Source organism: Rhipicephalus microplus, chromosome 4, assembly GCF_043290135.1.
Source record: "Rhipicephalus microplus isolate Deutch F79 chromosome 4, USDA_Rmic, whole genome shotgun sequence".
Taxonomy (NCBI): Eukaryota; Metazoa; Arthropoda; class Arachnida; order Ixodida; family Ixodidae; genus Rhipicephalus; species Rhipicephalus microplus.
The window spans coordinates 10,931,289-10,954,341 of NC_134703.1; the positions used below are offsets into that span (position 1 = coordinate 10,931,289).

The window sequence follows — 23,053 nt, forward strand, 5'->3', positions numbered from 1 at the left end:
TGTTCACAAGCGGAGGCATGACCGTGTGGTATAACATCCGCTTGCCTCGCAAACAACCCGGGTTTGATCCCAACTCGCACCCAGACGAACTAGGTTCGGTCCCCACTTTGGCCCAGGATTTTTTATTATTCATTCGATTTCATAGTTTTTCGGTCGCGCATACGATGATGATTTCGCTCACGACGCCGACACCGGAATTTCGGCGAAACGAGCTCTTCAATGTTATCGCACTATGATTTTTCTTGATTTCAACAGAACTAGCGAAAATTTATACTTGTTACCTTTCATGAGTGTTGGTTTCAGTTGTTATTCCACGACAGGATTAACTTTTTTTTTTATTCCAGATAGAACTAGATATTTATCAACATGCTCCGACAATCGACCACCTGCTCTCTTCACACATGAACTCAGCATCGAAGCGAAAATATATATACTGTCGCAGCTAAAGTGGCATCGAGGTGACTAGCATTAAATTTTCAATTAATTTTTCAATTACTGACTCGAGGGGTAGTCGTTTGTACGGAGTAGTTGTAGCCCGTCACAATTATTGGAACCTTCCCCTCCTTCCTTTGTAATATTAGATATTCTTTGTGGAATATTAATTGCGATATCAAAACCGGGAGTTGCAAATGTGGGCGATGAGTTACGCTGGGCCGTAACGATACGGGGGACTAAGGCGCGTCTCTCAGGACAACCATGGAACTGCTACAACTTTCCTCAGTCTTTTCTAGGTTGTGTTGATAATAAGCACAGGATGCGGCTTCCCCTAGTTTGCTGGTTGCCAGCTTTTTCCCTCCTTGTCAGAATGGGAAACTGTCATACAATAAGAAAAAAAAGAGAAAACGACAAAAGGAGGGCAGAAGGCACGTGTCGTGTCTTGCGAGCGAACGCTTCCCTTCTGCGAGGAATAAAGGGCCTGGCAAGCGCAGCACCCCCCGACTTGCTGGGTCGAGCCGCGGGCGGCCAGCTGCGGTCCAGAGCCGCGTCAGCCTCAGCTGCGACCACATTGCTCGCGAACGAGTCCCCGTCGCTTGCTTCCGGCCAATTCGGTGAGTGCTTTCCTCGTCCCATGTTCTCTGCAGTATCGAGGAACGGCGTCTCGATGCGCATCATGCTATGAAGAGCAGCCATACGGAGTAAGTAACAACGAGTGCTTGTGTTGTGTGCCGCACGTGACGCGTCCAGGCAAAAAAAAAAAAAGAACAAAATTGTGTCTCGGCGTCAAGAGCAGCATCAGCTCTTCTAGCGAGCACCCGATCAGTGGACGACCACCGCTGTAGCTCAATTTGTAAGAGCATGCAATCCGAAGCCCGCAAACTTGAAAATTTATTTAAGATACCTTCCAATTCATATTCGCTGCTGATATTTTGCAGATAATATACGCTTCTATTGCGGTAATCGATCCCACGGGCTGTTCGCCCACGAAACTTTGTACAGTATTTATGCATTAAAGGGCTTTTTTTAGTGAAAATAGAAAAGTCATGACCACGCCCAGATGTTACGTTAGGCGACCCCCCCCCCCCCCTATTATGAGTGGTTGGATCCGCCCCAGGCCAACGCAAGTGGTTTGCATATGTCAACAACTTCGCGCAGAAAAAACGGGAAACAACGACATGCCACCGCAAGAACCAGTCATGGGCAATTATGCTTTGCAGCTGATTTTGGAGCAGGAGAACTGGCTTTCGGACCAGCTATTTCTAGAATCCTTTCAAGACGCATACTGCGTTCACGACACACGACTGATGAAATCACAATGTGTTGTACGTTATACAAGCATATTACAAGTATAAGAGAAAAAAATTATACCACTGAACGTTCAATAAGGTTGAGAGCTGGATTCCACCATATTTCACCATACGGTATAAAGATAACTAGACCTTATTTAGCAGACAATGCGAATGATGAAATCGAAAACCGTGTCAGTTTCTTATAATATTATTGAAGATGTCCGCCGATTTTTCGGATGCCCAACCTTTCAGACATGCTTGCAAATTCAGACGCTTTCGCGACAGCGTCACAAGCCCCAGGGACGTCAGTGTATAAGAATGTCTGAAAATTTGGGCACTGAAACTCTTCGGCGTCCGATTTTTTCGCACTTTCAGTCAGGGTTTCAGGTCTGAAACAGCTTTACTTAGTCCCCAGCTCTGTCACGTCTATGGCCCCGTACGCTTGAACGAGCGCGTTAGCGAAACGTTCGACGTCGCAGCAATGTTCAAAAGTCGGCTTTGCCGTAATGCAAAAAGGCTTTTGGGTAAAGTAGATAAAAAAATTGAAGGTGCCAGCATCACAGCGCAGTAAGAATGTTCACATGCGTGATGGCGGCGATGCGGCAGTAATACTGAATCGCTTTATGATAATCATATTCAGCTAACTCCTTGTTAGTGCATGCGGCGCGATATTTAGCGTAATGCACGCTTTTGATTGCCCACACGCGCCGCCGTCCACACTGCCTTTCTGTGCGAGGCGGCAAAGCGCACCGCACAGATGTGGTACGAATCAAAGCAGCTTGGCATCGCGGGGCCATGTTGCGATCAGGAACGGAGCGAGAACACATCTTCATAACAAACACGTGCGTACAGTGCACAATCGCTCCCGGTAGGAACGGCGTCAGCTGTGTTTGCGATGTGCTGCACACAACTAGGAATGATCGGTTTCTTGTGGCAGCAAAAGCTACATGTCGCAGAAGGTTTTCGTAAGTGGCTCATTTTCTAAGCGCATACACGCATCGGGGAGGTCCGGACAGGTCTATTCTGTCACACCCTTTATATTCCGCATCATCGTTTCCACACGCTCCATGCCATAAAGCCGTATTTTATTCCACGCCTTTCTGGTATTGGCAGCGCTCATGACGAGACGTAAATTTGCAAACGGAGGCTGGCACGTAGTTAAGCGGGGTTCGCGGCAGGTCCAGAATGTATCTACGAGAGCATGGGCATGCACCAATAACCCTTACAAGTGTACTTGAAGGTATTGAAGCTCTTTCGGATGCTGCTGTGGCAATTCGAATTGAACGGAATAAAAAAAGAAACATGAATCTATTTCTATTCTTTTTTTCAGGCGATTTCATGGTCCTTAGAAAGTCCGAAAAATCAGGCATTTACTGCGTCCCCGCTTTATCCCAACAGTGACATTTGGCCCAGCTTGGCTTAGCTTGGCTCCGGTTGCGTCTTACGCGGGTGCACCGCGATGCCGCTTTCCACGGGAGCACCTCAAGTGGCTGGTTCATTTCTGAAAGTCACAGCACGCTCTGTGGTGATGGTGTGGCGCAGACTCCCCTAATTTCGAAGAAATGTGGAAGGATGTAGCAGCCAGGGCAATTTGGCGCAGTTTGACGGCGCGCAGTGGCAAACACTCCGTGTTCTTTTCTAAATGCGAAGCATTTCTTAGCGAACTTCGGCGACTTAGCGCGCATCTATCTATCTACCTAGCCGCCTACGAGTTTTAGTTCTCCTGGCCGTTTCGATAATGGTATCGATACCAAACTTGGTATGGCATAACACGACTGTATAAAGAACATATTTAATTAGTCGAAACATGAAAATCATGACATGGATGTCATAAGTGTCATGATATACATTCCATGGTCCTGCAGCTTTTGCGGTAATTTCGTTCACTTGGCATGTTGCAAAACTCGTATGGTATGACATGATTCCATGGCGAACACAAGCGACAGATCCTAACATGAAAATCATGACATGCGTGTCATGCAACAACATGACTACATGCCAAGCCCATGATGCGCTCGCGGGCGTTTCGCTAGCGTCACATTTACCAAATTTGGTATTACGGTACGTGAATGGATGACGAAGGTACGTGACTGGTGCAAACACGATAATCATGAGATGCGTGTCATGTAACAACACGACTACATGCCACGCTCGTGATGCACTGGCGGCCGTTTCGCTAGCTTCACTTATACCAAATTTGGTATTACGGACGTGAATGGACGACGAAGGTATGAAACTGGTGCAAACACGGTAACCATGAGATGCGTGTTATGTAATAACATGACATGCTACGCTCATGATGCGCTCGCGGCCGCTTCGACTGCTTCACATGCACCAGACTCGGTATTACGTGACGCGAACGGACGACATAGGTAAATGACAGATGCAAACATGATAATAACGACATGCGTGTCATGTAACAACATGACTACATGCCACACTCATGATGTGCTAGCGGCCGTTTCGCTAGCTTTACATATGTCAAATTTGGTATTACGTGACGTCAATGGATGACGAAGGTAAGTGACTGGTGCAAACATGATAATCATGAGATGCGTGTCATGTAAGAACATGACTACATGCCACAGTCAAGGCGCCAGTACATTTCGACATGACTTGGTGGGCGTGCTCACCGGCGTTCACTTGGCAGGCTCACGCCAGCGTTGCCACGCCAGGCACCGGTCCTGCCACATACTCGCCGGCGCGCGCCGCGCTGCTGTGACGCATCCATGGGTGTTTCAGCGCATCCGGCGTCCCGCTGCATAGGAGTGTATTGGGCTCTTCATGACGCGCTCGTGGCCGTTTGACTAGCTCCACATATACCAAATTAGGCCTTACGTGATGTGAATGGAAGACGAAATATATGACTGGTGCAATTGTGATAATCCTGACACGCATGTCATGTAAGAACATGACTACATGCCACAGTCAAGGCGCCAGTACATTTCGACATGACTTGGTGGGCGTGCTCACCGGCGTTCACTTGGCAGGCTCACGCCAGCGTTGCCACGCCAGGCACCGGTCCTGCCACATACTCGCCGGCGCGCGCCGCGCTGCTGTGACGCATCCATGGGTGTTTCAGCGCATCCGGCGTCCCGCTGCATAGGAGTGTATTGGGCTCTTCATGACGCGCTCGTGGCCGTTTGACTAGCTCCACATATACCAAATTAGGCCTTACGTGATGTGAATGGAAGACGAAATATATGACTGGTGCAATTGTGATAATCCTGACACGCATGTCATGTAAGAACATGACTACATGCCACAGTCAAGGCGCCAGTACATTTCGACATGACTTGGTGGGCGTGCTCACCGGCGTTCACTTGGCAGGCTCACGCCAGCGTTGCCACGCCAGGCACCGGTCCTGCCACATACTCGCCGGCGCGCGCCGCGCTGCTGTGACGCATCCATGGGTGTTTCAGCGCATCCGGCGTCCCGCTGCATAGGAGTGTATTGGGCTCTTCATGACGCGCTCGTGGCCGTTTGACTAGCTCCACATATACCAAATTAGGCCTTACGTGATGTGAATGGAAGACGAAATATATGACTGGTGCAATTGTGATAATCCTGACACGCATGTCATGTAAGAACATGACTACATGCCACAGTCAAGGCGCCAGTACATTTCGACATGACTTGGTGGGCGTGCTCACCGGCGTTCACTTGGCAGGCTCACGCCAGCGTTGCCACGCCAGGCACCGGTCCTGCCACATACTCGCCGGCGCGCGCCGCGCTGCTGTGACGCATCCATGGGTGTTTCAGCGCATCCGGCGTCCCGCTGCATAGGAGTGTATTGGGCTCTTCATGACGCGCTCGTGGCCGTTTGACTAGCTCCACATATACCAAATTAGGCCTTACGTGATGTGAATGGAAGACGAAATATATGACTGGTGCAATTGTGATAATCCTGACACGCATGTCATGTAAGAACATGACTACATGCCACAGTCAAGGCGCCAGTACATTTCGACATGACTTGGTGGGCGTGCTCACCGGCGTTCACTTGGCAGGCTCACGCCAGCGTTGCCACGCCAGGCACCGGTCCTGCCACATACTCGCCGGCGCGCGCCGCGCTGCTGTGACGCATCCATGGGTGTTTCAGCGCATCCGGCGTCCCGCTGCATAGGAGTGTATTGGGCTCTTCATGACGCGCTCGTGGCCGTTTGACTAGCTCCACATATACCAAATTAGGCCTTACGTGATGTGAATGGAAGACGAAATATATGACTGGTGCAATTGTGATAATCCTGACACGCATGTCATGTAAGAACATGACTACATGCCACAGTCAAGGCGCCAGTACATTTCGACATGACTTGGTGGGCGTGCTCACCGGCGTTCACTTGGCAGGCTCACGCCAGCTTGCCACGCCAGGCACCGGTCCTGCCACATACTCGCCGGTGCGCGCCGCGCTGCTGTGACGCATCCATGGGTGTTTCAGCGCATCCGGCGTCCCGCTGCATAGGAGTGTATTGGGCTCTTCATGACGCGCTCGTGGCCGTTTGACTAGCTCCACATATACCAAATTAGGCCTTACGTGATGTGAATGGAAGACGAAATATATGACTGGTGCAATTGTGATAATCCTGACACGCATGTCATGTAAGAACATGACTACATGCCACAGTCAAGGCGCCAGTACATTTCGACATGACTTGGTGGGCGTGCTCACCGGCGTTCACTTGGCAGGCTCACGCCAGCGTTGCCACGCCAGGCACCGGTCCTGCCACATACTCGCCGGCGCGCGCCGCGCTGCTGTGACGCATCCATGGGTGTTTCAGCGCATCCGGCGTCCCGCTGCATAGGAGTGTATTGGGCTCTTCATGACGCGCTCGTGGCCGTTTGACTAGCTCCACATATACCAAATTAGGCCTTACGTGATGTGAATGGAAGACGAAATATATGACTGGTGCAATTGTGATAATCCTGACACGCATGTCATGTAAGAACATGACTACATGCCACAGTCAAGGCGCCAGTACATTTCGACATGACTTGGTGGGCGTGCTCACCGGCGTTCACTTGGCAGGCTCACGCCAGCGTTGCCACGCCAGGCACCGGTCCTGCCACATACTCGCCGGCGCGCGCCGCGCTGCTGTGACGCATCCATGGTTGTTTCAGCGCATCCGGCGTCCCGCTGCATAGGAGTGTATTGGGCTCTTCATGACGCGCTCGTGGCCGTTTGACTAGCTCCACATATACCAAATTAGGCCTTACGTGATGTGAATGGAAGACGAAATATATGACTGGTGCAATTGTGAAAATCCTGACACGCATGTCATGTAAGAACATGACTACATGCCACAGTCAAGGCGCCAGTACATTTCGACATGACTTGGTGGGCGTGCTCACCGGCGTTCACTTGGCAGGCTCACGCCAGCGTTGCCACGCCAGGCACCGGTCCTGCCACATACTCGCCGGCGCGCGCCGCGCTGCTGTGACGCATCCATGGGTGTTTCAGCGCATCCGGCGTCCCGCTGCATAGGAGTGTATTGGGCTCTTCATGACGCGCTCGTGGCCGTTTGACTAGCTCCACATATACCAAATTAGGCCTTACGTGATGTGAATGGAAGACGAAATATATGACTGGTGCAATTGTGATAATCCTGACACGCATGTCATGTAAGAACATGACTACATGCCACAGTCAAGGCGCCAGTACATTTCGACATGACTTGGTGGGCGTGCTCACCGGCGTTCACTTGGCAGGCTCACGCCAGCGTTGCCACGCCAGGCACCGGTCCTGCCACATACTCGCCGGCGCGCGCCGCGCTGCTGTGACGCATCCATGGGTGTTTCAGCGCATCCGGCGTCCCGCTGCATAGGAGTGTATTGGGCTCTTCATGACGCGCTCGTGGCCGTTTGACTAGCTCCACATATACCAAATTAGGCCTTACGTGATGTGAATGGAAGACGAAATATATGACTGGTGCAATTGTGATAATCCTGACACGCATGTCATGTAAGAACATGACTACATGCCACAGTCAAGGCGCCAGTACATTTCGACATGACTTGGTGGGCGTGCTCACCGGCGTTCACTTGGCAGGCTCACGCCAGCGTTGCCACGCCAGGCACCGGTCCTGCCACATACTCGCCGGCGCGCGCCGCGCTGCTGTGACGCATCCATGGGTGTTTCAGCGCATCCGGCGTCCCGCTGCATAGGAGTGTATTGGGCTCTTCATGACGCGCTCGTGGCCGTTTGACTAGCTCCACATATACCAAATTAGGCCTTACGTGATGTGAATGGAAGACGAAATATATGACTGGTGCAATTGTGATAATCCTGACACGCATGTCATGTAAGAACATGACTACATGCCACAGTCAAGGCGCCAGTACATTTCGACATGACTTGGTGGGCGTGCTCACCGGCGTTCACTTGGCAGGCTCACGCCAGCGTTGCCACGCCAGGCACCGGTCCTGCCACATACTCGCCGGCGCGCGCCGCGCTGCTGTGACGCATCCATGGGTGTTTCAGCGCATCCGGCGTCCCGCTGCATAGGAGTGTATTGGGCTCTTCATGACGCGCTCGTGGCCGTTTGACTAGCTCCACATATACCAAATTAGGCCTTACGTGATGTGAATGGAAGACGAAATATATGACTGGTGCAATTGTGATAATCCTGACACGCATGTCATGTAAGAACATGACTACATGCCACAGTCAAGGCGCCAGTACATTTCGACATGACTTGGTGGGCGTGCTCACCGGCGTTCACTTGGCAGGCTCACGCCAGCGTTGCCACGCCAGGCACCGGTCCTGCCACATACTCGCCGGCGCGCGCCGCGCTGCTGTGACGCATCCATGGGTGTTTCAGCGCATCCGGCGTCCCGCTGCATAGGAGTGTATTGGGCTCTTCATGACGCGCTCGTGGCCGTTTGACTAGCTCCACATATACCAAATTAGGCCTTACGTGATGTGAATGGAAGACGAAATATATGACTGGTGCAATTGTGATAATCCTGACACGCATGTCATGTAAGAACATGACTACATGCCACAGTCAAGGCGCCAGTACATTTCGACATGACTTGGTGGGCGTGCTCACCGGCGTTCACTTGGCAGGCTCACGCCAGCGTTGCCACGCCAGGCACCGGTCCTGCCACATACTCGCCGGCGCGCGCCGCGCTGCTGTGACGCATCCATGGGTGTTTCAGCGCATCCGGCGTCCCGCTGCATAGGAGTGTATTGGGCTCTTCATGACGCGCTCGTGGCCGTTTGACTAGCTCCACATATACCAAATTAGGCCTTACGTGATGTGAATGGAAGACGAAATATATGACTGGTGCAATTGTGATAATCCTGACACGCATGTCATGTAAGAACATGACTACATGCCACAGTCAAGGCGCCAGTACATTTCGACATGACTTGGTGGGCGTGCTCAATGGCATGATTTGGCCGCAAAAGAGACACACACAAGAAAAGGAACACTCAAACGACAAGCACAGGCGGCGTTTGAGTGTTCCTTTTCTTGTGTGTGTCTCTTTTGCGGCCAAATCATGCCATTAAGTAAATACCAACTAGGCCAACAATCAGTGGGCGTGCTCACCGGCGTTCACTTGGCAGGCTCACGCCAGCGTTGCCACGCCAGGCACCGGTCCTGCCACATACTCGCCGGCGCGCGCCGCGCTGCTGTGACGCATCCATGGGTGTTTCAGCGCATCCGGCGTCCCGCTGCATAGGAGTGTATTGGGCTCTTCATGACGCGCTCGTGGCCGTTTGACTAGCTCCACATATACCAAATTAGGCCTTACGTGATGTGAATGGAAGACGAAATATATGACTGGTGCAATTGTGATAATCCTGACACGCATGTCATGTAAGAACATGACTACATGCCACAGTCAAGGCGCCAGTACATTTCGACATGACTTGGTGGGCGTGCTCACCGGCGTTCACTTGGCAGGCTCACGCCAGCGTTGCCACGCCAGGCACCGGTCCTGCCACATACTCGCCGGCGCGCGCCGCGCTGCTGTGACGCATCCATGGGTGTTTCAGCGCATCCGGCGTTCCGCTGCATAGGAGTGTATTGGGCTCTTCATGACGCGCTCGTGGCCGTTTGACTAGCTCCACATATACCAAATTAGGCCTTACGTGATGTGAATGGAAGACGAAATATATGACTGGTGCAATTGTGAAAATCCTGACACGCATGTCATGTAAGAACATGACTACATGCCACAGTCAAGGCGCCAGTACATTTCGACATGACTTGGTGGGCGTGCTCACCGGCGTTCACTTGGCAGGCTCACGCCAGCGTTGCCACGCCAGGCACCGGTCCTGCCACATACTCGCCGGCGCGCGCCGCGCTGCTGTGACGCATCCATGGGTGTTTCAGCGCATCCGGCGTCCCGCTGCATAGGAGTGTATTGGGCTCTTCATGACGCGCTCGTGGCCGTTTGACTAGCTCCCCATATACCAAATTAGGCCTTACGTGATGTGAATGGAAGACGAAATATATGACTGGTGCAATTGTGAAAATCCTGACACGCATGTCATGTAAGAACATGACTACATGCCACAGTCAAGGCGCCAGTACATTTCGACATGACTTGGTGGGCGTGCTCACCGGCGTTCACTTGGCAGGCTCACGCCAGCGTTGCCACGCCAGGCACCGGTCCTGCCACATACTCGCCGGCGCGCGCCGCGCTGCTGTGACGCATCCATGGGTGTTTCAGCGCATCCGGCGTCCCGCTGCATAGGAGTGTATTGGGCTCTTCATGACGCGCTCGTGGCCGTTTGACTAGCTCCACATATACCAAATTAGGCCTTACGTGATGTGAATGGAAGACGAAATATATGACTGGTGCAATTGTGAAAATCCTGACACGCATGTCATGTAAGAACATGACTACATGCCACAGTCAAGGCGCCAGTACATTTCGACATGACTTGGTGGGCGTGCTCACCGGCGTTCACTTGGCAGGCTCACGCCAGCGTTGCCACGCCAGGCACCGGTCCTGCCACATACTCGCCGGCGCGCGCCGCGCTGCTGTGACGCATCCATGGGTGTTTCAGCGCATCCGGCGTCCCGCTGCATAGGAGTGTATTGGGCTCTTCATGACGCGCTCGTGGCCGTTTGACTAGCTCCACATATACCAAATTAGGCCTTACGTGATGTGAATGGAAGACGAAATATATGACTGGTGCAATTGTGATAATCCTGACACGCATGTCATGTAAGAACATGACTACATGCCACAGTCAAGGCGCCAGTACATTTCGACATGACTTGGTGGGCGTGCTCACCGGCGTTCACTTGGCAGGCTCACGCCAGCGTTGCCACGCCAGGCACCGGTCCTGCCACATACTCGCCGGCGCGCGCCGCGCTGCTGTGACGCATCCATGGGTGTTTCAGCGCATCCGGCGTCCCGCTGCATAGGAGTGTATTGGGCTCTTCATGACGCGCTCGTGGCCGTTTGACTAGCTCCACATATACCAAATTAGGCCTTACGTGATGTGAATGGAAGACGAAATATATGACTGGTGCAATTGTGATAATCCTGACACGCATGTCATGTAAGAACATGACTACATGCCACAGTCAAGGCGCCAGTACATTTCGACATGACTTGGTGGGCGTGCTCACCGGCGTTCACTTGGCAGGCTCACGCCAGCGTTGCCACGCCAGGCACCGGTCCTGCCACATACTCGCCGGCGCGCGCCGCGCTGCTGACACGCATCCATGGGTGTTTCAGCGCATCCGGCGTCCCGCTGCATAGGAGTGTATTGGGCTCTTCATGACGCGCTCGTGGCCGTTTGACTAGCTCCACATATACCAAATTAGGCCTTACGTGATGTGAATGGAAGACGAAATATATGACTGGTGCAATTGTGATAATCCTGACACGCATGTCATGTAAGAACATGACTACATGCCACAGTCAAGGCGCCAGTACATTTCGACATGACTTGGTGGGCGTGCTCACCGGCGTTCACTTGGCAGGCTCACGCCAGCGTTGCCACGCCAGGCACCGGTCCTGCCACATACTCGCCGGCGCGCGCCGCGCTGCTGTGACGCATCCATGGGTGTTTCAGCGCATCCGGCGTCCCGCTGCATAGGAGTGTATTGGGCTCTTCATGACGCGCTCGTGGCCGTTTGACTAGCTCCACATATACCAAATTAGGCCTTACGTGATGTGAATGGAAGACGAAATATATGACTGGTGCAATTGTGAAAATCCTGACACGCATGTCATGTAAGAACATGACTACATGCCACAGTCAAGGCGCCAGTACATTTCGACATGACTTGGTGGGCGTGCTCACCGGCGTTCACTTGGCAGGCTCACGCCAGCGTTGCCACGCCAGGCACCGGTCCTGCCACATACTCGCCGGCGCGCGCCGCGCTGCTGTGACGCATCCATGGGTGTTTCAGCGCATCCGGCGTCCCGCTGCATAGGAGTGTATTGGGCTCTTCATGACGCGCTCGTGGCCGTTTGACTAGCTCCACATATACCAAATTAGGCCTTACGTGATGTGAATGGAAGACGAAATATATGACTGGTGCAATTGTGAAAATCCTGACACGCATGTCATGTAAGAACATGACTACATGCCACAGTCAAGGCGCCAGTACATTTCGACATGACTTGGTGGGCGTGCTCACCGGCGTTCACTTGGCAGGCTCACGCCAGCGTTGCCACGCCAGGCACCGGTCCTGCCACATACTCGCCGGCGCGCGCCGCGCTGCTGTGACGCATCCATGGGTGTTTCAGCGCATCCGGCGTCCCGCTGCATAGGAGTGTATTGGGCTCTTCATGACGCGCTCGTGGCCGTTTGACTAGCTCCACATATACCAAATTAGGCCTTACGTGATGTGAATGGAAGACGAAATATATGACTGGTGCAATTGTGAAAATCCTGACACGCATGTCATGTAAGAACATGACTACATGCCACAGTCAAGGCGCCAGTACATTTCGACATGACTTGGTGGGCGTGCTCACCGGCGTTCACTTGGCAGGCTCACGCCAGCGTTGCCACGCCAGGCACCGGTCCTGCCACATACTCGCCGGCGCGCGCCGCGCTGCTGTGACGCATCCATGGGTGTTTCAGCGCATCCGGCGTCCCGCTGCATAGGAGTGTATTGGGCTCTTCATGACGCGCTCGTGGCCGTTTGACTAGCTCCACATATACCAAATTAGGCCTTACGTGATGTGAATGGAAGACGAAATATATGACTGGTGCAATTGTGAAAATCCTGACACGCATGTCATGTAAGAACATGACTACATGCCACAGTCAAGGCGCCAGTACATTTCGACATGACTTGGTGGGCGTGCTCACCGGCGTTCACTTGGCAGGCTCACGCCAGCGTTGCCACGCCAGGCACCGGTCCTGCCACATACTCGCCGGCGCGCGCCGCGCTGCTGTGACGCATCCATGGGTGTTTCAGCGCATCCGGCGTCCCGCTGCATAGGAGTGTATTGGGCTCTTCATGACGCGCTCGTGGCCGTTTGACTAGCTCCACATATACCAAATTAGGCCTTACGTGATGTGAATGGAAGACGAAATATATGACTGGTGCAATTGTGAAAATCCTGACACGCATGTCATGTAAGAACATGACTACATGCCACAGTCAAGGCGCCAGTACATTTCGACATGACTTGGTGGGCGTGCTCACCGGCGTTCACTTGGCAGGCTCACGCCAGCGTTGCCACGCCAGGCACCGGTCCTGCCACATACTCGCCGGCGCGCGCCGCGCTGCTGTGACGCATCCATGGGTGTTTCAGCGCATCCGGCGTCCCGCTGCATAGGAGTGTATTGGGCTCTTCATGACGCGCTCGTGGCCGTTTGACTAGCTCCACATATACCAAATTAGGCCTTACGTGATGTGAATGGAAGACGAAATATATGACTGGTGCAATTGTGATAATCCTGACACGCATGTCATGTAAGAACATGACTACATGCCACAGTCAAGGCGCCAGTACATTTCGACATGACTTGGTGGGCGTGCTCACCGGCGTTCACTTGGCAGGCTCACGCCAGCGTTGCCACGCCAGGCACCGGTCCTGCCACATACTCGCCGGCGCGCTCCGCGCTGCTGTGACGCATCCATGGGTGTTTCAGCGCATCCGGCGTCCCGCTGCATAGGAGTGTATTGGGCTCTTCATGACGCGCTCGTGGCCGTTTGACTAGCTCCACATATACCAAATTAGGCCTTACGTGATGTGAATGGAAGACGAAATATATGACTGGTGCAATTGTGATAATCCTGACACGCATGTCATTTAAGAACATGACTACATGCCACAGTCAAGGCGCCAGTACATTTCGACATGACTTGGTGGGCGTGCTCACCGGCGTTCACTTGGCAGGCTCACGCCAGCGTTGCCACGCCAGGCACCGGTCCTGCCACATACTCGCCGGCGCGCGCCGCGCTGCTGTGACGCATCCATGGGTGTTTCAGCGCATCCGGCGTCCCGCTGCATAGGAGTGTATTGGGCTCTTCATGACGCGCTCGTGGCCGTTTGACTAGCTCCACATATACCAAATTAGGCCTTACGTGATGTGAATGGAAGACGAAATATATGACTGGTGCAATTGTGAAAATCCTGACACGCATGTCATGTAAGAACATGACTACATGCCACAGTCAAGGCGCCAGTACATTTCGACATGACTTGGTGGGCGTGCTCACCGGCGTTCACTTGGCAGGCTCACGCCAGCGTTGCCACGCCAGGCACCGGTCCTGCCACATACTCGCCGGCGCGCGCCGCGCTGCTGTGACGCATCCATGGGTGTTTCAGCGCATCCGGCGTCCCGCTGCATAGGAGTGTATTGGGCTCTTCATGACGCGCTCGTGGCCGTTTGACTAGCTCCACATATACCAAATTAGGCCTTACGTGATGTGAATGGAAGACGAAATATATGACTGGTGCAATTGTGATAATCCTGACACGCATGTCATGTAAGAACATGACTACATGCCACAGTCAAGGCGCCAGTACATTTCGACATGACTTGGTGGGCGTGCTCACCGGCGTTCACTTGGCAGGCTCACGCCAGCGTTGCCACGCCAGGCACCGGTCCTGCCACATACTCGCCGGCGCGCGCCGCGCTGCTGTGACGCATCCATGGGTGTTTCAGCGCATCCGGCGTCCCGCTGCATAGGAGTGTATTGGGCTCTTCATGACGCGCTCGTGGCCGTTTGACTAGCTCCACATATACCAAATTAGGCCTTACGTGATGTGAATGGAAGACGAAATATATGACTGGTGCAATTGTGATAATCCTGACACGCATGTCATGTAAGAACATGACTACATGCCACAGTCAAGGCGCCAGTACATTTCGACATGACTTGGTGGGCGTGCTCACCGGCGTTCACTTGGCAGGCTCACGCCAGCGTTGCCACGCCAGGCACCGGTCCTGCCACATACTCGCCGGCGCGCGCCGCGCTGCTGTGACGCATCCATGGGTGTTTCAGCGCATCCGGCGTCCCGCTGCATAGGAGTGTATTGGGCTCTTCATGACGCGCTCGTGGCCGTTTGACTAGCTCCACATATACCAAATTAGGCCTTACGTGATGTGAATGGAAGACGAAATATATGACTGGTACAATTGTGATAATCCTGACACGCATGTCATGTAAGAACATGACTACATGCCACAGTCAAGGCGCCAGTACATTTCGACATGACTTGGTGGGCGTGCTCACCGGCGTTCACTTGGCAGGCTCACGCCAGCGTTGCCACGCCAGGCACCGGTCCTGCCACATACTCGCCGGCGCGCTCCGCGCTGCTGTGACGCATCCATGGGTGTTTCAGCGCATCCGGCGTCCCGCTGCATAGGAGTGTATTGGGCTCTTCATGACGCGCTCGTGGCCGTTTGACTAGCTCCACATATACCAAATTAGGCCTTACGTGATGTGAATGGAAGACGAAATATATGACTGGTGCAATTGTGATAATCCTGACACGCATGTCATTTAAGAACATGACTACATGCCACAGTCAAGGCGCCAGTACATTTCGACATGACTTGGTGGGCGTGCTCACCGGCGTTCACTTGGCAGGCTCACGCCAGCGTTGCCACGCCAGGCACCGGTCCTGCCACATACTCGCCGGCGCGCGCCGCGCTGCTGTGACGCATCCATGGGTGTTTCAGCGCATCCGGCGTCCCGCTGCATAGGAGTGTATTGGGCTCTTCATGACGCGCTCGTGGCCGTTTGACTAGCTCCACATATACCAAATTAGGCCTTACGTGATGTGAATGGAAGACGAAATATATGACTGGTGCAATTGTGATAATCCTGACACGCATGTCATGTAAGAACATGACTACATGCCACAGTCAAGGCGCCAGTACATTTCGACATGACTTGGTGGGCGTGCTCACCGGCGTTCACTTGGCAGGCTCACGCCAGCGTTGCCACGCCAGGCACCGGTCCTGCCACATACTCGCCGGCGCGCGCCGCGCTGCTGTGACGCATCCATGGGTGTTTCAGCGCATCCGGCGTCCCGCTGCATAGGAGTGTATTGGGCTCTTCATGACGCGCTCGTGGCCGTTTGACTAGCTCCACATATACCAAATTAGGCCTTACGTGATGTGAATGGAAGACGAAATATATGACTGGTGCAATTGTGATAATCCTGACACGCATGTCATGTAAGAACATGACTACATGCCACAGTCAAGGCGCCAGTACATTTCGACATGACTTGGTGGGCGTGCTCACCGGCGTTCACTTGGCAGGCTCACGCCAGCGTTGCCACGCCAGGCACCGGTCCTGCCACATACTCGCCGGCGCGCGCCGCGCTGCTGTGACGCATCCATGGGTGTTTCAGCGCATCCGGCGTCCCGCTGCATAGGAGTGTATTGGGCTCTTCATGACGCGCTCGTGGCCGTTTGACTAGCTCCACATATACCAAATTAGGCCTTACGTGATGTGAATGGAAGACGAAATATATGACTGGTACAATTGTGATAATCCTGACACGCATGTCATGTAAGAACATGACTACATGCCACAGTCAAGGCGCCAGTACATTTCGACATGACTTGGTGGGCGTGCTCACCGGCGTTCACTTGGCAGGCTCACGCCAGCGTTGCCACGCCAGGCACCGGTCCTGCCACATACTCGCCGGCGCGCTCCGCGCTGCTGTGACGCATCCATGGGTGTTTCAGCGCATCCGGCGTCCCGCTGCATAGGAGTGTATTGGGCTCTTCATGACGCGCTCGTGGCCGTTTGACTAGCTCCACATATACCAAATTAGGCCTTACGTGATGTGAATGGAAGACGAAATATATGACTGGTGCAATTGTGATAATCCTGACACGCATGTCATTTAAGAACATGACTACATGCCACAGTCAAGGCGCCAGTACATTTCGACATGACTTGGTGGGCGTGCTCACCGGCGTTCACTTGGCAGGCTCACGCCAGCGTTGCCACGCCAGGCACCGGTCCTGCCACATACTCGCCGGCGCGCTCCGCGCTGCTGTGACGCATCCATGGGTGTTTCAGCGCATCCGGCGTCCCGCTGCATAGGAGTGTATTGGGCTCTTCATGACGCGCTCGTGGCCGTTTGACTAGCTCCACATATACCAAATTAGGCCTTACGTGATGTGAATGGAAGACGAAATATATGACTGGTGCAATTGTGATAATCCTGACACGCATGTCATTTAAGAACATGACTACATGCCACAGTCAAGGCGCCAGTACATTTCGACATGACTTGGTGGGCGTGCTCACCGGCGTTCACTTGGCAGGCTCACGCCAGCGTTGCCACGCCAGGCACCGGTCCTGCCACATACTCGCCGGCGCGCGCCGCGCTGCTGTGACGCATCCATGGGTGTTTCAGCGCATCCGGCGTCCCGCTGCATAGGAGTGTATTGGGCTCTTCATGACGCGCTCGTGGCCGTTTGACTAGCTCCACATATACCAAATTAGGCCTTACGTGATGTGAATGGAAGACGAAATATATGACTGGTGCAATTGTGATAATCCTGACACGCATGTCATGTAAGAACATGACTACATGCCACAGTCAAGGCGCCAGTACATTTCGACATGACTTGGTGGGCGTGCTCACCGGCGTTCACTTGGCAGGCTCACGCCAGCGTTGCCACGCCAGGCACCGGTCCTGCCACATACTCGCCGGCGCGCGCCGCGCTGCTGTGACGCATCCATGGGTGTTTCAGCGCATCCGGCGTCCCGCTGCATAGGAGTGTATTGGGCTCTTCATGACGCGCTCGTGGCCGTTTGACTAGCTCCACATATACCAAATTAGGCCTTACGTGATGTGAATGGAAGACGAAATATATGACTGGTGCAATTGTGATAATCCTGACACGCATGTCATGTAAGAACATGACTACATGCCACAGTCAAGGCGCCAGTACATTTCGACATGACTTGGTGGGCGTGCTCACCGGCGTTCACTTGGCAGGCTCACGCCAGCGTTGCCACGCCAGGCACCGGTCCTGCCACATACTCGCCGGCGCGCGCCGCGCTGCTGTGACGCATCCATGGGTGTTTCAGCGCATCCGGCGTCCCGCTGCATAGGAGTGTATTGGGCTCTTCATGACGCGCTCGTGGCCGTTTGACTAGCTCCACATATACCAAATTAGGCCTTACGTGATGTGAATGGAAGACGAAATATATGACTGGTGCAATTGTGAAAATCCTGACACGCGCGTCATGTAAGAACATGACAACATACCACGCTAATAGCGTGTTCGCGGTCGTTTTGCCGGCTCCACATATACCCAATTTGTTATCACGTGACGTGAATAGGTGACGAAGGTAAACGACACATCCAAACATGATAATCATGACACAAAAGTCATGTGCGGCATCATTTACCTCCACCTCGTAACGTTGTGCTGATTTTAAAGTGACATATCAACATTTCTCATTCGTGCTTCGCATATCATTGATACCCACTGTCCATGGGATCTGCCTTTCTTTTTTATCAATTTTGAACATTAGTTGGTCTCGAAGGGGACAGCTGCCATGAAACTCCCCTACAATGGAGAACCATGCGCACGCCTTTGGCCGACAGGGCGTAACACGCGGTTTTCCTTGCAGTTGCACGTGCACGGCATCATGGCTGACGTACCGGTGACCACAAACGAGCCTTCAGCGAAACGCAGCGGCGCGGCCGCTGTCAACGCCGCCATGGTCACCTTGCGACAACTCATCCCAACTGAGCCAAAGGACAGGAAGCTGTCCAAGGTGACCCCATTTACCACTGCCGCACTTTTTCCTGCCTCAGTGCAATTCGGTGTCTACTGCTTGAGTTCTGAGCTTATGATACAGAAACGCGCGGAGCAGCGTATGAAACGCGACTATGGCTGTGTTCCAATACTCACCGTATACAGCTAAATAGACAGCTAAATGGACGGCGGCCATCTTAAGTCCCATTCCAATTCTCACGTAGCCGGCAAAATAGACAGCTCCGAGAAGACCGCATCGTGGACAAATACGATGCAGGCTACTTTGCTGTCTAAACAAGATGGCGGCTCAGCGAATCGCTCAGATAGATCAAATCTCGCCAAAATGGCCGTCCGCACACAAGCAGATGCTTTTCTAGACGCTCAATGTGAGTAAAAATTATTTGTTTTTGATTTCAACATGAAACAAGCCAGAAGTTACCACTGTTACGTTTGTTTCTTTTAGCTTCTTTTTTCTCGACGCGAGGTGGTGGATTGTCACGTAAAAGCTGTCTAAACGTGTTCCGATTCTCGGACAGCATGGGCTCGGTGCGGTCTTCTAAGTAGTCTGCGTAGACTGTCTACGTGCTGTCTAAGAATTGGAACACAGCCTAGCGCGTCCAACACAGAAGCGATGTCAATTCTGCCTCTACTTTGCTGTTGCCACTTTGCAAAATACAGTGGGATCACGTTGATAAAATTCTTCATAGCGCGTTTTTTTTTTTTTAGAGGTCAAGCTTTTTAAGGCGTGGGCTGAGCGTCCTGTCGTAATCGCATGTAGCCACCTCTTGTTAGTTCTTGAACAGGCCGTAGAGGGCGGTACTTGTACAAATAACGAAATGCATATAAGCTGAAAAATGCAAATGGTATGGTACTATAATATAGAGGACGTTACTTGTAGTATAATAAATAATAAAAATTACAGCATATCCATGAAGTGAATGATGATGAGCGGGCGAAATGTCCGTCAGTCCGTCCGCGCTTCCGTCCGTCTGTGTGTCCATCCATGCGTCCATGCATTCGTCCGACCATTCGTGCGTCTGTTCATTCGTGCATATGGCGATGCGTCCTTCCGTCTGTCCTCTCTTGCGTCCGTCCATGCGTCCATCCATCCGTTCGTTTGTGCGTTCGTCCATGCGTCCATCCGTTCATCTGTTCATTCGGGGACGCCGGACGCGCGCGGAGGTGAGCGGTCGCATGTGACTTTGGCTCCTGCAAATTTTCCTCTTGTGGCTGACTGATCACTCCAAACGCCCCGAATACTTGACTGGACCTATATGTGAGTGTTACCGACGCTTCCTGTGATACTTTTTCAATACTGAGACGTTTTTTACGCAAGCCGCAGCCCTTTTAGGGCTGTCGGCTGGCAGTGTCGCTGCTAGGCCTACCTCTCCCTAGCATGAGCGCTGGAACAGGGCGCGACGCAGCCGGCGTCGATGGTGCGCGTTCCTGGCGCGCGATCCACGAGAGCCTCTCAAGACAACGCCAGCATCCTTCGTCACCACCAAGCCATGCAGTGGCTCAGGAGCGCCAATCAAGAGCAGCACCGAAGCCCCCACCACTGCCGCGCAGTGATTACAAAATCATATTAAGAGTCCGTGGAGGTTTAAACTGTGCTGTGATACATCCATGCGTCCTCAGACAAATAATCCTCAAGGCGGCGGGTCTCCCAATCTCTGACCGCACCAGTTCTGACCAAATACGCGTCAACTCCATCAACCATACCGTTCTGATTAGCACACCAGACCTGGATCGTGCCGACCTCTACCATGGCATACGGCTCTTGAACTTCAACGGCACCCCTCATGAAGTCGCCACCCATGTCGCTGATCCCGTCGATACCTGCAGAGGAACCGTTCTCCTGCCTTCCGATTACTCGGAAGACGAAATCATCTCGACCCTCCGCCGATGCAACCCAAAGCTGACTATCGGAGGTGCACGACGCCTAGGCAGCACTGAAACCATTCTAATCATATTTCAAGGCAAAATCGTTCCTTACTACGTCCACTACGAAGGCTGTGCACTTCGATGTCGTCCCTTCAGGCAAAAGGTTGAAGCCTGCACACGGTGCCGTCAGATTGGTCATCGCCAAGACGTCTGCACCAACACCAGTGACACACTTTGTCCCAAATGTGGACTAAAAGATGCACCTATGGACCACGAGTGTGACCATGTTTGTGTTGTGTGCAATGGAAACCATGAAACAGGTTCATCGCTGTGTAGACAACGATTTAAGCCGCGCCCTACACGGTCCATGGAAAAGCAAGACCCACCCATCCACCGATCTCCTAGTCGCGAACAAACTCACGGTTCAAGCCAGCGGAAAAGTCGAAGCAAAAGCAAGGAACGCGGGCGGAAAAGTCGAAGCAAAAGCAAGGAACGCGGGCGACGCTCCAGTGCCAGCAAAAGTAAAGATCGCGGTCGTCGCTCCGATTCAACGACGCAAGACGACGCCTGGCCAGCCCCATCACCAAGCCCTGCTCTCACCAACTCTTCGGTCAACTCACACCAGGTAGGCTGGGCTAAGTCAGCCTCTTCTAGCTGCTCCTCAAATCACACCAGTAACAACGACTCCACCCTCTTTAAAGAAAATGCAACCCTAAAAGCTGAAATTCAGAGGCTTAAATTACAACTCGAGTCTTTTCACTTATCCGCTACTACCACTCAAATTGATTCTCGTCCTCCTTCCGCATCAACCACCCAAGCCCCTCCCTCTCATTCCGCCTCTTCCATGTGCCATTCATCAGCCCCACCTGAACCCTCTGCACATTTGCCCATGGACACTAGCCCCTGTGCTCAACGCGAACCACTTCTCCCTCCCCCCAGCAAACGTAAAACTCCGAGCACTCCACGATCAGAAGAATCCCTGGAGGAGACAGTTTTAAATTATAATGACAGAATAACCGCATTAGAAACTAAATTTCATAATATACTCACCGCAGTTGAAAAACTCAGTGCAGATTACGCAGCCAAACATGAAGCACTCGCCAAATTTATGGACCTTGTGCAAGCTCATATCCAACAAACTACAAGTTGGATAGCTGAAGTTAGTGCCAATAATCCTAGCATAGCACCACTTTCCACCTCAGCACCAGCTTCGCTTAACAATGGCCAATAACCCGACTCGCTCCGAGCTTCAGGTTTGGCAATGGAACTGTAGGGGGTTCCGAAAAAAGAAAGCACATCTGCAACAGTTCCTTGCCTCCCGTTCTAATCTACCCGAAGTCATTGCCCTCCAAGAAACTCACGGGCCAGTCAGCTTCCCAGGTTATAATGTCCACCAAACTAAAAAGCTGTCCCGGCCTGATACGGCAATTCTTACTCAAAAACACCTCACTGCAAATCACTCCCACTTCGACGGCGTCGATATAGAGCATGATTTTTTGGAGATTATTCCTCATAAGAATAACACATCTGCTCTTTACCTTCTGAATGTCTACAGCCGCCCTCGAGACAAACATCACCGCTTTGACTCCCTTTTTACTCAAGCCATTTCCGCTGCCAAAGACCATCCCCTTTTAATTCTTGGTGATTTCAATGCACCCAACCTGTTGTGGGGTCACACTGTTTCTACTCCTAAGGGCAGAGCCCTGTGGATACACATACAAGACCACAGACTCACGCTACATAATGACGTCGATGCACCAACCAGGCTAGGAAACAGCGTATCGAGAGATACCTCTCCCGATCTTACCCTTACACGCAGAATTCAGCACGTTACATGGAGCAACTTGCAAGTTAATCTCGGTAGTGATCACTACATCATTACTACTACAGTACATTTCAAGCACAAACCCTTCGCACCTAAGCCAATCAGTCACACCAATTGGGACAAATTTCGAGAGGCCCGCCAGATATCAGCTCCCAGAAACATCCAAGACATCTCAGAATGGGTGAAGCAACTTCACTCAGATGCTGGGGTGCATACTACAACTTTGCCCCCCGAAACCCCCCTCACCACGGTTGATGCCAAGCTTTTACATATGTGGGAAGCCAAACAGTCTCTCTTGAAGAGATGGAAAAAAGGACGGCACAACCGAAAGCTAAAACTCCGAATAGCCAAGCTTGACCTGCAGATCCAGGAGTACGCCACACAACTGGCCTGCCAGCAATGGGGCCAGGTGTGTGACAGCATGCAAGGAAACCT

General features: G+C 52.9%; 1 protein-coding gene across 1 annotated transcript in view; it reads left to right on the forward strand.

Annotated features, from left to right (window-relative positions):
* Window positions 1-920: 920 nt before the first annotated feature.
* LOC142814166 (transcription factor 15-like) overlaps window positions 921-23,053 on the forward strand; it is a 36,051-nt gene continuing 13,918 nt past the window's right edge. The window contains exons 1-2 of the mRNA XM_075892160.1: window positions 921-1,049; window positions 18,782-18,928. Coding sequence (XP_075748275.1) covers window positions 18,800-18,928 — 129 coding nt within the window. The 5' untranslated portion in view covers window positions 921-1,049; window positions 18,782-18,799. The remainder of the gene's footprint in view (window positions 1,050-18,781; window positions 18,929-23,053) is intronic.